This window comes from Nanorana parkeri, unplaced genomic scaffold (assembly GCF_000935625.1).
Source record: "Nanorana parkeri isolate BGI_ZX_2015 unplaced genomic scaffold, ASM93562v1 scaffold231, whole genome shotgun sequence".
Classification (NCBI taxonomy): domain Eukaryota; kingdom Metazoa; phylum Chordata; class Amphibia; order Anura; family Dicroglossidae; genus Nanorana; species Nanorana parkeri.
The window spans coordinates 1503891-1519825 of NW_017306499.1; the positions used below are offsets into that span (position 1 = coordinate 1503891).

The 15935-nt window shown below is 41.8% G+C and overlaps 1 protein-coding gene across 1 annotated transcript in view; it reads left to right on the forward strand.

The window, feature by feature from the left end:
* ERC2 (ELKS/RAB6-interacting/CAST family member 2) overlaps nt 1–15935 on the forward strand; it is a 617894-nt gene that overhangs the window by 456909 nt on the left and 145050 nt on the right. Inside the window, exon 13 of the mRNA XM_018556277.1 lies at nt 2407–2554. Within this exon, the coding sequence (XP_018411779.1) occupies nt 2407–2554 (148 nt within the window). The remainder of the gene's footprint in view (nt 1–2406; nt 2555–15935) is intronic.

The following is a 15935-nucleotide window of genomic DNA, read 5'->3' on the forward strand; positions in this document are numbered from 1 at the left end:
AGTCACCAGAAGGGATGTTACCTTGTATGATCAATACCAAGGTCAGATACGCTTTGGTACTGTGGTGGTCACTTGTGTTTGGGCTCCTTTACTCTGACGCAACAATTGCTATTAGTCATAGAAGGCTGGGACCTTCTTCCAAGCTATACATTTCCCAATCAATACTTAAGTAACACTTCATCCTCAGTATTCCAGCATATAAGACACAAGGAACGCTCATTGGGTAAAAACTTTTATTATAGATAGTAGATCAAAACAAATGCACTTATATAATAATGATTACATGATATGATTTCTAAGGGCAAAAATAGAGAAGAAAAGTGCAGGTCAGCAAAATCCCATTGACTTTATTTGAGTAGTGCACATGCCAGTTTAGAGGCTGCGTTTGAGCTGCTTTGTTCTATAAGGGGCGTCTGAACTGTGTGCAAAGCACGCAAATTGCCACATTATCCATTAAAATATTGTGAACCTGGTATTATTCCAAACATCCCTGCCTTAGCCCCCTTCACACTAGCATTTGGCCACGTGTCAGCATAGGGCAGACCATTTATTTCAATACACTGCCCTTCATGTGGCAAAGAAGCTTATGCAGCAGTTTGAGCTGTGAGCTGTACATGTGTGTTCACCAAGCATGTTTGCATGTTATCGTGCACACTATGATATGTGTCTTGCTTGCTACATTTGGATTTCCTTTAATGAATAATAGCACTGCAAACACGATAAATGCTTTTCATGTACTTGTGAAATCGCACCCACGTTCACACATGCAAAATTGTGTGATTGTATACATGTTCACAGCTCTGCTCACAACCCTTCTCCCTATTCTTCTCCCTCATACCCCATTTAAAGCGCTGGAATTCTGGACTGCCCCTTTAACTTTTCATTTCTCCAACCTGAGCGGTCCAGTTGTAATACATTTTGCTAAACCCCTTTAATATTTGTACAAATAAATATATATATCTCATGACCTTCCTTCTTAGGTGAACTGGGAATTGAATTTGTCCCAGCTATATGGATTAACTTCTCTTTTACATGTGGCTATAAAGCTAAAATGGGGTATAATTATGAATAAGATATTCATTACACAATATGGCTCCTTTGATCATGACAAAAAACATAATTATGTGTTACCTTTTCTTCCAGACGAGATGTTACTAGTTCAGGTAGTAATTTGACAGCTTGGCAAAACACACAAGCACATAACAATTAGCTGTTTTTTTTCCATAACTAACCAAAATAGTGCTTAAGATATTTTTTGTTCGGCAACAAAAAAAAGCTTTTCCTCATGATATGTCCCAAGATGACTGCAGACAGAAAATAATATGTACCTCATTATTTTTTACTCATAATTGAAAAACAGACGTGTCTTTATCCCAATTCCCAGCTTAAGGCCCCATTCACACTTGCAAATCGAGCCGACTGGCTGAGTCTCTCTCGAATTGCTTGGTGAGAAACAGTTTGCATTCAGAAATGATCATCCGTAGGTAATCGCAGCATGCCCGATTACACGCAAATGGAGTAGTTCATGACACTTACCTAGTCGGCCTCATACACAAATGTGAATGGGGCCTTATATGCCAATTAAATAGGAGCTGTATTACTGCTATACTGTGCAAGTTGGGGCCTATTCACACCATGTGTTGGGCTTTTATTTAAGCGCAGTCCAAATGTAAGATAAGGCAATTTGCCTTGTCACGGGTGGGCACAGTGCACACGGCTACATCGCACTGTGGTGTGCTCATAGAACTTAAAAGAGAACTATAGCCAAACCTTTATTTTTTGCTATAGTTCTCTTTTGGGTCACAGGAAGACATTTACTAACTCGTTTACTAACTCAGCATATAACAGGCTATTGCATGCTGTAATCAAAGCTAAAGGTGGTCCAACTAATATTACAGTGTGTGACTTTTTGGGGGCTAGGAAGTGCATTTTTCCTGTTTTTGATAGAGAGTGAAAGAGTTAAGATTTCTATGAGGCTTTTTCTTTCTATCCGTGGCCACACTGCAAAGATTTTCCTTCACTTCCTGTTCATGTGACCAAAATGCAAGAAATAAGGGGTGCTATCGTCATCAGCACAGGAAGACACACACAGCAAAAAAAAAGCTCTAACCTTTCCTAACTCTACTAAAAATGTGCTTTATTCGGTGTCCCTGTTGTTGTGATTACACATGACTCCCTGTTCTGTTGGCAGCAAGGGGAAATCTCTTGCATTGGGACATAGAGATCAATAAAATTCTTACAGAGGCTCCAACCCTTCTCCGCTTTATCCAAAATGGAATTAAAAACTTTCCTTGGAGTTGGACTTTAAAGTAGGTTTAACTTGAATGTTAGTTTGGTTCTGCTGTTGTAAGTTTGGCCTGGATACATGAAAAGCACATGCTCATCACGGGGATTGTTTCTTTACAGGCAGCAGGCTCTGCTGGCAGCAATCAGTGAGAAGGATGCTAACATTGCCTTACTGGAACTATCTGCCTCAAAGAAGAAGAAAACCCAGGAAGAAGTGATAGCGCTAAAGAGAGAAAAGGACAGACTAGTTCACCAATTAAAACAGCAGGTACGTTTCAGTTCTATATACTGAATGTCATTATTGGAAGAATGTACACATTGAAATTATGATAGGCGATCATATGTGAATGACCCCTATAGGATTCATTCACACATATGCCTTGCAGTCATTTTAAACGACACCTCAACGCACTAATACTGTACTAAGCAATGTACCCGTGCTCCAGTGCACCACAACACACATACTATGTCTTAAAAAAATGCTTCATATCCATTTATGCTGTGGGTTGGTGTAATGGCCGCCCATTCAAAAACATTTGGACTGTTTTACCAGAAGGCACATTAACACGAGTGCAGTAACTCACTCAAGGCTAAAAAGTAAAGGGATCCATAGTCTTTATATATTTCTTATACAGTTTTATAAATATGCTAAATTAATGTAAATTAGTCATGCCAATATGGTATTTTGTGGGCCACATGTGGACCTCTCACTACTTTTCAGCTGGTTTAGGGTCTTGTTCACTGTATGTCTATTGAGATGTGTTTTTTTTGCACACCATGCATATGAATGGTATGAATGGGGCACATAGAAATTAATTGTTGTCTATATGCCATGTTCACACCATACATTTGTAGTGGTGTGCAGAAAAACGCAGGCTAGTGTGAACAAGACCCTAAAGGATTAAATTGAACACAGCCTCAGCTGTTCTCTAGCTTCTGCCTTCTGGCTTTGTCAGGGGTGTCCTCAAATTTTTGCTAAAGGGGGGCTTCTAATGTGAAAGGAGGGGGGACTCTGAGGTGAAGGGGGAAACTCCACATCATCTTTTTTGTCTCTTTGCCTAGGGGTTCACCCTTAAAAGCCATATCTACCCCCTGTCTATGATAAGAGTCTGGTATTAATTTGGGGGGACCACACATCAGTTTACGTTTTTACATGTTAGACTGGGGTGCCTTGAGATTTTGCATATTTTTAAAAGGTGCCGTGACTGAAAAAAGGTTGAGAAATTCTGCTCCAGCTGATAAAGTTTACACATCCTTTTAACAATTTTGCACCTGAAAACCTCAGGAAATGTTAAGTTGGCCCTTTCTCTGGGATATGATGTTGTAAGTTGCAATTATTATACTTTTGATTATCAAAGTGCTCTTTTCTTTTCTGAAATTAAAGATGTAAATGTGGCAACTGAAGAATGATTCCACAAAGTCTGTCCCACTTTTTTTTTTTTTTACTTTGAGAAGCCTCATGTAAATAGTCTTATCTATGTAAGTTAATGGTTAATAACTTTGTTTCTGTTTTTAGTATGTGACTATATATGACAGTGGTGGCCATCATATTTTATTGTTACATACACATGCAGAGCTTACGGTTTAAAGTCCAACTATACAGATATTCTTGAATTACAAAAGTAATTAGCCCAGCAGAGGTAGAAATATAACAAATTCAGCTTTTTCTGCAATAATTAACCCTTTCTCTGATGCTGTCCCAGGCAGACTCTTCACTCCGGAGTCCTGAGTCCTGTTCGCTCTTAGTCCAAGCTACTTCCTTCCCACCCATTGGGAGTAATTACGCTGGCCTGGGCTCTCGGCACTCCTGGATAGAACAGTGCTCATGTAGTGACTTGTGTGTGCTCTCCTGTCCAATTGTACTGCCATATGGTAAAGTCAAATGCTTCCCCACTGACCAGTAGTCTCGCTCAATTAGTAAGGACTTCTGCGAAGGGAAGGGAGCACAGAAGGGTTGAGAATACCTTGCTGTGGGGTGGATAATCAGCATGAACGGGCATAGTAACAGTGTCTTTACATGTATTTGTTATTTGCTTAATTTTAATTGCAGAGGTTTGGATCAAGTTTTCTTTAATAATGCATCAGAGTAATCTTGCTTTGTTGCTATCCTTAATTATGTACACTTTTAGTTATAAATTCTTAGCAAACCTTACAGACTTAATTTTTCTTATTGTCGGTTGTTAAGGTCACATTGATTTTTAGATGTTACTTTGTCTATTCAGTCTTTGCTGCTTCCATTGCTAAGCTTAAATCTTTAGTACATCTGCAGATTGTTACATCCTCCCTGGATGCAGTGCTGAGGGCTGAGTGGGCAATCGCAAGGCCCACACACTTATACCTGACCAGGAGAAGGAAGAAGTTAACCCGTGTAAAAAGAGCTTACACAGGGTTTAATGCATACTTAGTGTTTCTGATGTGGAACAGAGTATGGTGAAGGGGATGAACTTTTTTTCCTAACAGGGGAACTTGTCACCTTACCCTGAATGGGGAAAGTGACAAACTCTCATTTTTATTTGATTTTTTTCTCATTTTATTTATTTTATTTCATTTATTTTAAATGAGAAAAAAAAAACATGTTTCTTCTGAGGAGGAAGAAGTTAGCCCTGTGCAAACTTCGACACCATCCAAGGCAGAACTTACTCAATGTTTGTACTTAGTGTTCTTGAAACAACAACAGAGTAGGGCGATGGTGTGTATGAGTGGGTGGGTTTTTTTCTGACAAGGGAAACTCTTTGTCCAGAGTGGAGAAAGTGGCAAAGAACGTTTAGTTTTTGGAAATTATAAAACCGATTTACTCTGGTAAGGTGGAAAAATTACAGTAGGTTTGGGTGGTGATCAGTATTCAGGGCTGATAGATCTCAGTTGTTATCAAGGTGATCTGTCTGTCCATGGCCAAAATTACACAGGTGTATCTTCTATATCTACTAGGAATTATTTGATTATTTTCCATTTCTGACTCTTAATATTTGTTTGATACATTACTCAATTATAAAATAATTGTATTTGTAGACTATTATCTTCTAAATTAAAGCTGTATGTTATTGGAGCAAGACCAAAAACTTATTTTGAGTACCTGGGATAAACAAACGAGGAGATGGTGATTTGTGATGGAGCTATTTCAGAACAGTTCAAGTGGCCACAACATGGGGAGGGGAATTATTTTGTGGATTTCTCAGCACTTGGTGTAGAAAGCAGATGTTCTCATCACAAGGAAAAGTCTGGGAATTCACGCCTAACAGTTACAGCTTTTTTTACAGGTCTACATAGATAGGAAAGAACAACAAACCTTGAACATACCCAACATATGTGATTCTGACTTCATCACAGAGATAGCTGCCAAGTACCTCGTTTACAGCCATGAAGCACACAATATTCAAATGCCTCAGGTCAGTCAGCTGTAGAAGGTAGAAACCATCTAGAACCCATTAGAAAGCATCTAACATAGTGAAGACAATGTCTGACTCTCCTGGTGGTAACTTCAAGTTGGACATGCTATTTTTGTCTTTAGATGGTGGTGGTGTTGGGTGCATTACTATCTAAGAGCTGGAGATCACAGGTCACTTAGAGCTACTTGAATTTGCAGATTTGTGAACCAGAGCACAGAAGGTGAGAGTGGTGCAGTCATGCATTTTTCTCTGATGGTCAAAGCAGTTTCTGCTGATGCCAAGATCTTGGCATGGGACCTGAATACTCACTGCACACAGTCTCCATGTAAAGGATGCGCTGAATAATTCTCCTTAGGGCTAACGGGAGGACACAAACTAGAGTCCTCCCTCACCCTAGGCTCAGTACACCGCGTGCTGTAGCTCCCGGTATACTGAGACGCCGCAGCAGAAGCAGATCCTGACACTTATGTCTGGATCTGCCCAGCTGCGTGACTGACAGCTGGCTCTGACTATCTAGAGGCAGAGCCAGCTGTACCCGCCCCCTCCCCCGTCCGTTCCGCCAGTCAGCGCTGGCGGATCGGAGCGGTGAATGTTTATGCGATTTCAAAAGTAATTGTTAATCTTTTTAAATCTGGAGTTATCATCAAAATAATACAGTACATGCCATGAAGATCCTAGTCCCTGTGTCCCAGTTGTACTCCTGCACTGATATTATGTCATATGTGCTTCAAGTGAAGACTAGAAGTGACACACATTGCTCAGGCATGCCCCCCATTGTCACTATAAGAAAGCTTGTTCAGAGCAATACTACAGTTAGTGCTTGTAGACAGAAAGTGTCTGCAAAGAGGCTTGTGCAGAACATCAGCACAAATAATGAGCAGATTAAACAAAATTATAAAATAATAGTGAAACAAAAAAGTGCATGGATATTGTTTATGGTACACAGTTTTTAAGCAATGTTAAAAAATAAGTAGGGCTCATCTCTTGGCTGGGAAATGGAGGTAGATAAGCCTAGGTAGATGGGTTGTAAACAATCTCCAGATTCTGTGGGCATCAAATCAAGGTTAGTTTACATCTGTGGAGGGGGAAAGGGAGGCAAAAAGGATTAACACACTTTTATTTAAAATATACTTATCCTTTAATGTAATTCAGTTAGGGTTTACATCTACTTTAAAGTGGACCTTTACCCCCTTTGACTAAAAATCACATCAGCATATAGCTCTGTGTGTTGATATGAAATCATCTTACATTCATTAGCTAAACATATTTTTATTTTACTTACAATTTCTTTTTTTCCACTTCCTGGTCCGCTTTGGTACAAATGAGGTAATGTGCCCAAGCACTGCATCCTGGGATGGTTACATCAGCAGAGCATTCCCTGGGATCTCGTGAGATTACAGGTGAGACTTCCTCCCCTGAGACTTTTGTTTTTAGGGTTGTCATCATTATCATTGTTTTACTGCTTATTGAGTCACTGACCTGCCTACTTGTTCAAGACTTCACTGGCTGAATGCTTGTTCCAGGTTCACTGACTCACTAAGCAGTGAAACAAGGATATCATTTGATGCAACTAAAACATGTACCACCAGAAACAAGTCAGCAATGGCACCTTTTTTTCTGTCCTGGCAGGAGTGTGTACCCCCAAGTGAAGCAGAAAACTAAGACAAGAAGAACTGTAGGTGTTGTCTATAGCAACCAGTCAGTCTCTGGCTGCCATTTTTTCAGCACAAGCAAAAAAATAAAAGGCATATTCTGACTGCTTAATTAACATAATTATAATCCTTTATGCACTAAACATTTTCTAATTGTCAGAAACTCGCATTTTTAAAGGGCGGGTGCAAAATCCAAAAGGTAGTCATTAATTGTAGAAGGAAATCGTTTTTAAGGCACCTGCCCACTCTGCTTTCTCCTCCTATCAGCATGTACTATGTAACTTGTCAGTGCATCCACATGAACTGCTTCTTCAGCAAAGGGTGGAAAATGTCTCTATTATCAAGCAAATGTTCTGTATTAATCAGGGTCTACGTATGCATATGTGATATTCATTAATTACAAAGAGCTTGTTCATAATTCATCTATTTGCATATAATACCAGGAATCTCCTAGACAGCACCCAAGTCCAACCTTGCCCTTTACGGAGTCAAGAGAGGATATGTAATGAGAAGATAATTTATAAATCAATATATAGTTGCAGTAATCTGTATTCATTCCCTGCATTAAGTTCAGGCATTACACCAGGGGTAGGCAACCTCTGCACTCCAACTGTGGTGAATCTACAAATCTCATCATGTCTCTGCCTCTGGGAGTCATGCCTGTGTCTGTCAGAGTCTTGCAGTGCCTCGCGGGACTTGTAGTTCCACAACAGCTGGAGTGCAGAGGTTTCCTACCCCAAATTTCACCTTCATGAGTTTGAGGCTCAGCTGCTAAAAGAATGCTCTCAGTTGTATTTGTGTTGCCATGTTTTGTTGGTTAATAGAAGTGCACTTGGTATCACTTATGGTACAATTCCATGACAAGTACCCTTCCTCAATTTTGACTGATGTCTGCTTTCTACAGGCAACACCACTGTTCTCCTTTCTTCTAGTTTTTATAAATGACCCCCGAGTGCTTTGTAGTTCCTATAGCTTCTATAGCATCCGCTTGCCCAATATGCTTTGTAGCATTACCAGTTTTGGTCTAAGCTCGCTCCTTTTATCTGCCCTGCACATGTGTGATTGCCTGGCACCTTGTGGAACAATGAATGTGTTTCTTTTTATGTCTGTTGTGGAACTGTACAATTTCTCACATCCACCAGCAGATGTCTCTGCCTTGAAAGTTTTCTACTTTGATTACGACACCCTGATGTTAGTGTCCTGACAATTATTTTCATGCATTTGCAAGCTGATCAGCACATCAGTTCGTGGAAGCCAAAGCTGAGGTCTAATCTAGGCACTTCTTTACATCCAGGCTGCTTACTAGAAGCGTGTGTTACTCTGTTCACGGCCCTGCACGTTAAAGCAGAATGTCGGACTAAGAAGGAAGCAGGATTATTTATTAAAAGTGAGATAATGAAATATAGCCAGGAATTACCTGAATCTGCTTATAGTAAACTGCCACCACAAAAGTTAGATGGGCCCCCAGAAGGTGTTTGCCTTAAATTGCTAGTATGCACACGTATTAGCCCATTATGGCAGACTTACCTTGCAGGCAATGCGATCCAGCGTTGTGATGTCAGAGCTCCTTTCTGTAGGTGGTAATTCCATCATTTCTTGGTCTTCTTCCGCGTTCGACTCCTGAAGGGCTGGGATGATGTAACCCCCGCAGATGTGCACGGGAGTTACGTTATCTCGGCATAGAACCTTGATATACAAAGTCTCTTGAAGACCTTCCAGCAGTCTTTAATAAATCACACTTAACTTCCACTTTAAGATTTACCAAATGCACTTCCTGTACTTTAGACCAGGAGTAACCAAATGTCAGCCCTCCAGCTGTGTTGAAACTACAAATCCTAGCATGCATCTGCCTCTGGATGTTATGTCTGTGCCTGTCAGAGTCTTGCAATGCTTCATGGGATTTGTAGTTAAACCACAGCTGGGGGGCCATTATTGGCTACACATGCTTTAGAGTTAGACCTACTAAGAGCTATGTAGTTCAGATTGATTACATAGATTAGATAGGTTCTCATATTACATTATGGTACATTTAAAGGGAGATGATTCACAAAATGTAAATTCAGATTGTAAATTAATCTTTACTGATATTCCAACATAGCACCTGGTCCCCTCACATACTATACCTCTGTAATCCTGTCCCCCAATTCATTGACTTTTAGCACCTGAGCAGAGCTGAGACCAGCTAATCAGAACAGAGAGCCCTGCTATGTTTCCTGTTTCATGGCTGCTTAGCTTTAATGTGAAGTGGAGGTGTCAGGGTACTAGGGGGTCTTACCTCTCCTCGGGGTGGCCATGTGCGGCGGGGGGCACGGGTTCCCCTTCCTGGCAGGACCCCTGGTACCAGTATTGTGGGTACGCATTCGCGACAAGTGCGCGGTAGACAGGCTGCGCGCGCAGGCACGGGGACATGCACGTAGTGCACCTGTTACTGGTATCAGGTGTGATCCTTGCTGGGGGAGGTTCCCAGCACACACCCTCTGCCCCTCTCTCACCATTGGCTCCTGATGGAGAGGCTACCTGGTTGCCTCGGTAGCCGGGGAGTGGTCTCAATCCTCCACTGAGTATAAAAGCCCAGTCAGAGCCTTGGCTCATTGCTGAGTTATTCTATCCCTATGGTGTGATCTCCCAGCTCCCTGTGCCTTGAACCTGTCTTTATTCCTGAACCTCTGCTTGGACTCTTGATTACCGACCCTTTGGCTTACCCTTCCGTTACTGAAACTAGCTGCCTGCCTCGACCCGGATTGGACCTGACTATTCTTCTTGGATCTTCCCTGTGTACCACGACCTCGGACTTTGGCTTGCCGTCCCTGCCAAGGGGTTCCACTCACGGCCCAGCCGTACCCGCCTGACAGGAGGAGAAGTCTTCCATGTAGGAATGATTACAGTTTGAGCTATATGGTAGCTTGAAGTGTTCACCCATTAGGAAAATCTGATCGTTTGGCAGACAAACTTTCATATGGACAGCTGTCCCCCTGTACAACCACTATTTAGTGTATGTCAGGGGATGTGAGACTATCATAATAAATGACAGGTTATCATTATTCATTAATGCCTTATCTTCAGCAAGTATTGGAAGAAACATTTAACACTTCCCAACCATCTTTTTTGATGACAGTGGAATTCCAGCAGGCAACAAACTAATCATAACTTAAATAATTTGTAATCCTGCCTTTTAGTGCTGGTGCCTTCTTCTGGTCCCACTACAGACATTACCTGTTCCATTTCCTCCATCATCCTAGACATTTCTGGTAGGTTAATTAGCTCTGGATCAAATTGGGTCCAAAGTGCCGTTCTGGTAGTTTTTGGTGCTGTGCCTACGCTGCCAAATGAAGTGACAAGCAATAGTTTCTCCCCACATGCTTTGATTCTTAGCCTTAACTTAACTCGTAAGCATACCCTAACACTTAACCCTACCCTCATTCGAACCCCAAGCCTAATCTCATCCCAAAATTAACACAACCATCAATGTAACCTTGAAATGAAACCCTTAACATGTATCATAAACCCTAACACTTAAAAGAGAACTATGGGGGTAAGTGTTTTCCCAATAGTTCTCTTAAGGGTCACGAGAGGACATATACTAGCACCCTCCCGTGACCCAGAGCTCAGTATATCGCGAGCTACAGCTCGCGGTATACTGAGACCGTCGCAGCCAGGACTGATCACGACAATGCTGTTGAGATCCACCCAGCTGCGTGAGTGATAGCTGGCTCTGACAATCTAGATGCAGAGCCAGCTGTGCCCGCCCACTCCCCCATCCATTCCACCACTCAGCGCTGGAGGATCGGCGCGGGGAGGAGGGAATCCCTGCAGGGAGCTGTGACTGACAGTCACTGCTCTCTGCAGGGAGATGATCGAGAAGTGAGCAAGCGATGGTATGTGTTCGCTCACTTCCCCATCTATTGAGACAACGTGTGACAGTTTCATTGTCACACGTCGGCTCGAACTATGAGGATGAGTGATTTTCACTCACCTCATGGTTCTCCTATAAAGGACAGCAGTAGTTTTAGTACAAATATCCTTTAGAAGTTGCCCCCAGGAACTTCCCTAAGTGTTATAATTACCTAACTATGTTCTACAGAGATCTTTGGCTGGAATATGTTCTAGCCTGGTAGTGCTTGTGCAGAAGAATCTACTCAATGATGGACTGCCTTTCCGTTAGAGTGATTTGAGCATACACAAAGGAAGCATAGCCCAGCCAGGAGACTTTTCAAGGCAACATTAATAAATTCCCAACATGTCAAGATATACAGGAGCAGTATAGTTGTTTTCAAAATTGTAGACCTTGAGCTTCATTTAATTGAGACTGTGTGTAGGCTGAGATGTCATTAGTCTTCTGCAGGCAGAAAGAAGCATTTTGTCAGTTTCCTTTCATCCACTGAGACTGCAGCAATGTAAGGGCTCTTGTAGCACTGCTTTCAAACATTGCATTTTGAATTTAAATGCATGGCTGCTCATACATTTGAATGCAAAACAAAGCAAAAAGAATGAATTTAAACTCTTTTGCCTCAAATGCAATCTAAATAGATCCAACAGCATCAAAAGGAATGCAAATCATGCCAAATGCAGCCTCAAAACTGTCATGCACACTACACCATTGAGGTAAATGGGAATGTGGTGACCTGCATTTGATGTGCGTTTCAAGTTGTAGTGGCACAGTGGCGTAGTGGTTAGTACTTCTGCCTTGCAGCACACTATCTGCCGGTCAGGACACTATCTGCAAGGAGTTTTGTTCTCCATGTAATTGCGTGGGTTTCCTCCGGGTACTCTTGTTTCCTCCCACATTCCAAAGACATGCTGGAAGGGTAATTGGCTCCTATCTAAATTGGCCCACATATGTATGTATGCATGTGAGATAGGAACCTTAGATTGTAAGCTCCTTGAGAGGAGGGACTGATGTGATTGTGCAACCATGTAAAGCACTGTGTAAAATTGTCTAAATACCTGTAGTAATAATAATAATAATAATGCAGAAAAACATCACTGGTTCACAAAAGTTATCTTTTAGTACAAACAAGAACTGCAAGAACAAGAACTTTACATAAATTTGTCATCTCTGAGCCTGCTTCTTAGTCCTAACAGTAAATGCTGACCCTGCATAATACTTAAACAAGAATGGCACAGTCCTTCTGAAGAGAAAATCAGATGAAGGGACGGTCAGAGGGAGTGCTGTGATCACTGTAAGGTAATAAATACCAGCTAAAGTTACAGTTACATGCTGCTTTGCATGAATGCAAAATATTTTTGATGCTACTGATGGTCCACCATTAAAGTGCTACTATACAGACACAAAATCAGTAGCCAACACAGTGGTCAATGAATTCAAGTCTTAAACTACTGTAAACTTGAACATGTATTTTGTAGCCCAGAGAATCACCAGCCCAGTGCTCCATCACAGTCAAGACTGGCACCACTAGTAGGATGGAGCACTTGATTGAGTTACCATTTCCAACACCCCATGTTACGGATTTAATAGAAAACTCTTTTGCATCCGAGAAGCACAACCAATAACAAGCATTTTGTGTAACCGCTGTTGAAATAAATATTTTGCTGAAATGTTATCTTAAACTTATAGCATATATTATACATTCCATTAGACTATAGGGTGGTTAGTAATGCTTTTCCTTAATTCATATAAATCTTTCCTGTAATTTTTTTTTTTTACACTTCTCCATAGAATAACACAATTAATGAGACATCACTTAACCTTTATCCCCCCTCAATCACGATCTCACAGTGCATGTGCAGCTTAGTTGCCAGTATACGATCTCTTTACAGTTACAGCGTATGTAAGGATGTGATCACATCTCACGCATTAATAGCTCAGAAGAGTGTGAATTCAGCACCTGAAAAAATATACAGAATAGATTGCTACAGTCTATGATTAATGTATTGCCTTTAGAAAATTAAGCGTTTGAAGGAATTTGTACAGCAGCCTTCGTGTTGAGACTTGTAGGAACTGGCCTCGTTCAAGAAAACATCTACCAAGATTAATAATTCTGAATTTACAGACAAAGAAAACATTGTTACATGCATTGTGTCTGATGTATAGATAATCCCGGTGGGGTTGCACTCAGGGTCACTTATCCCTAATTTTGTGCTTCCAGCCTTTGGTGATGTCTGAGAAAGACTCATGTGGCCTGATTCGTAAAAGGCTTGCTAGTGCAGATTTAAAAAAAGTGACTTTATCTTAAAGGCACACTAGCTACAATACTTTTTTTTCTTACTGAATAATGCCGTTTAGTAGCATTTGTAGCTACACTGGCAACTTAACATAACTGACGCTGTTAAGAAAGAGAAAAATGTTTCTATGGAAAAGCCTCATGTACACCATGGACGTGCGGTCAGGGGAGGCAGGTGAGGCAGAGCCTCACCTAGTATTATGGAAGAAAAAGCTGTCAGCTTGAAGTCTGAAGCTGACAGCTTTTTCTCCATTCAGACCGGCTTGTAACAGGTTACACAGTGGGAAGCCTTCCCGCTGTGTAACCTGTCATGGACGGAGCTTTGCCTGTTAACTACAGGCGGCGCTGCATCCGGCTTTGACAGCTAAGTTAGGTTACACAGCAGCGGGCTTCCCCACTGCTTGTGTAACCTAACATAGTGAGGCAAGAGCTTCAACATTGTCAACTTGGTGGGAGAGGCTTGAGCTCTGTGGATGGTTTGGACCAATGGCAAAGCACCATTGGTCCACGCTGTCCAATCCAAAAAAAACCACTGAGGACATCTATCTTGATGTCTCACCAGTGACGAGCAAGTGAGGGACCTGGAGGCTCCTCCCTGTCTCCTCCCTCCCTCCTCCACACATAGCTCAGTGGCCTGGTTTGGGGCGCGGGCGGGCAGGGGTAATGCCTCACCTAGCACAGACCTTACTGCACGTCACTCATGTACACTGTCCTATGCCTCCAGTATGCTTGAGGAGGAATTGCAAAAAAGTAGGACCAGTGTGTTGTGGAAGTGTTAGAACTACAAACAAAAAGTTTAGCTCTCTTATTAAAGTTTATGTAAACCCTAACAATGAACTTCTATTATTTGCTTTTGGTCTGTTAAATATATCAGTAGAAGAGTTTTGTTATACCTGTTCAATAAGTGCCAAAAATATATGTTGATCCTGCCAGAAAGGATGCCTCTTGGACTCTAGCAGCCATGAAGGTTGTTATGGTTTCTCTTCTAGGGATGCACCGATACAGGTTTTTCACCGATTCCGAGTGTCAATATCATTACCCGCCGCCCGGCTTCTTGATTGCCTGGGAAGCCACAAACAGCATGTTTGGCCAGCTCGATGCTGAATGGCTGGGGAGCCGGCTTCCTAGCCATTCAGGAAGCCAGGTGTCCTGATTGACGGGGAAGCTTTTCCATGCTGTTTGGCCATCTTGATGCTGATTGGCTGGTAAGCCAGCTTCCCGGCCAATCAGTATATAGCCAGCCAAACAGCATGAAGCCGGTTTCCAGGCCAATCAGGTATCTGGGCGGCGAGTCATTACCCGCCGCCCGGCTTCCTGATTGGTCAGGAAGCCAGCTCCATGTTCCCTCTGACCGTAAGTACCGGTGTCGGAGCATTTGTACGATATTAGTATTGGTGCATCCCTAGTGTCTGCTATAGTGCCACTGTTATGGTGGATCAATAGTAGGGTTTTGGAAATAAATAAAAAATATATGTGAAAAGGAGTGAGAAGCAATGGAATTTTATTTTGATGTAAAAGCTGCTTTACAAACACTTGCATAGCAGGATACCAGGGTGTGTCTTTATTTGCTTTAATTTTTTAATTACACTGTCCCTGATTAAATTAAGACTAAGAGAGTTATTCACAAAGCTACCGAAGGCAGCCGAGTGAATAGCCCAGCCAAAGTGAAATGAGCCTAACTACTTTCAGCTATTCACTTCTGGCATTTACGGCTGATTTCAGCCATACATCGGCTGAAATCAGCCGTACATCAGCTGCCTTCGGCTGCACTACGGTCAGCCGAACATCCTCTGCATGAAGGACTTCGACTCCAACATCTGGATCGGCTGAGCCAAATCTCCAGCAGCTGTAAGCTGTTTACATATCGCTATTGAAGCAGTTCTAACATCTCAAAGGACTTTTTCTGAGGAACATAAACAAGCTAAAAATTTTGACAGCGAAATAAGAGCTGTAGCTAAGGAATGGAACAGTAAAAAAAAAAATCAGGAAATCTTCAGTGAATTTCGTTTTGATGAAAGCGGCCATTAGCAGTACAGCCTGAAGTGATAATCCTTCGAAGGTACTGTGTTAAGAGTGAAAAGTTTTCTTTCATTTGATGAACTTCTAAGCAAAGAACTTGACCCTGTCAGCAGCTATTGCGTGTGTCATCTCGTAGAACTTCTCTTTACATTATAGTTCAGTGCCCTCTGGGTTTCTACAGGTGCCAGTTTGTTGGAGCATGAGCTCAACCTCTCAATGAAGACAACTGTTACTCTTAGCTTGAGTACTAAAACATGTAGCATGCCCATGAACAGTTTCTCAACTATATTAGTAATGCATAACTGAGAAGGATGTCACATTGATGGAACTTACAACTGAATAAGACAGTATACAGATACCACTAAGTGGCCTGAAATTCATTGAAATGTCTGCGTGGCTCTAATGCTCTT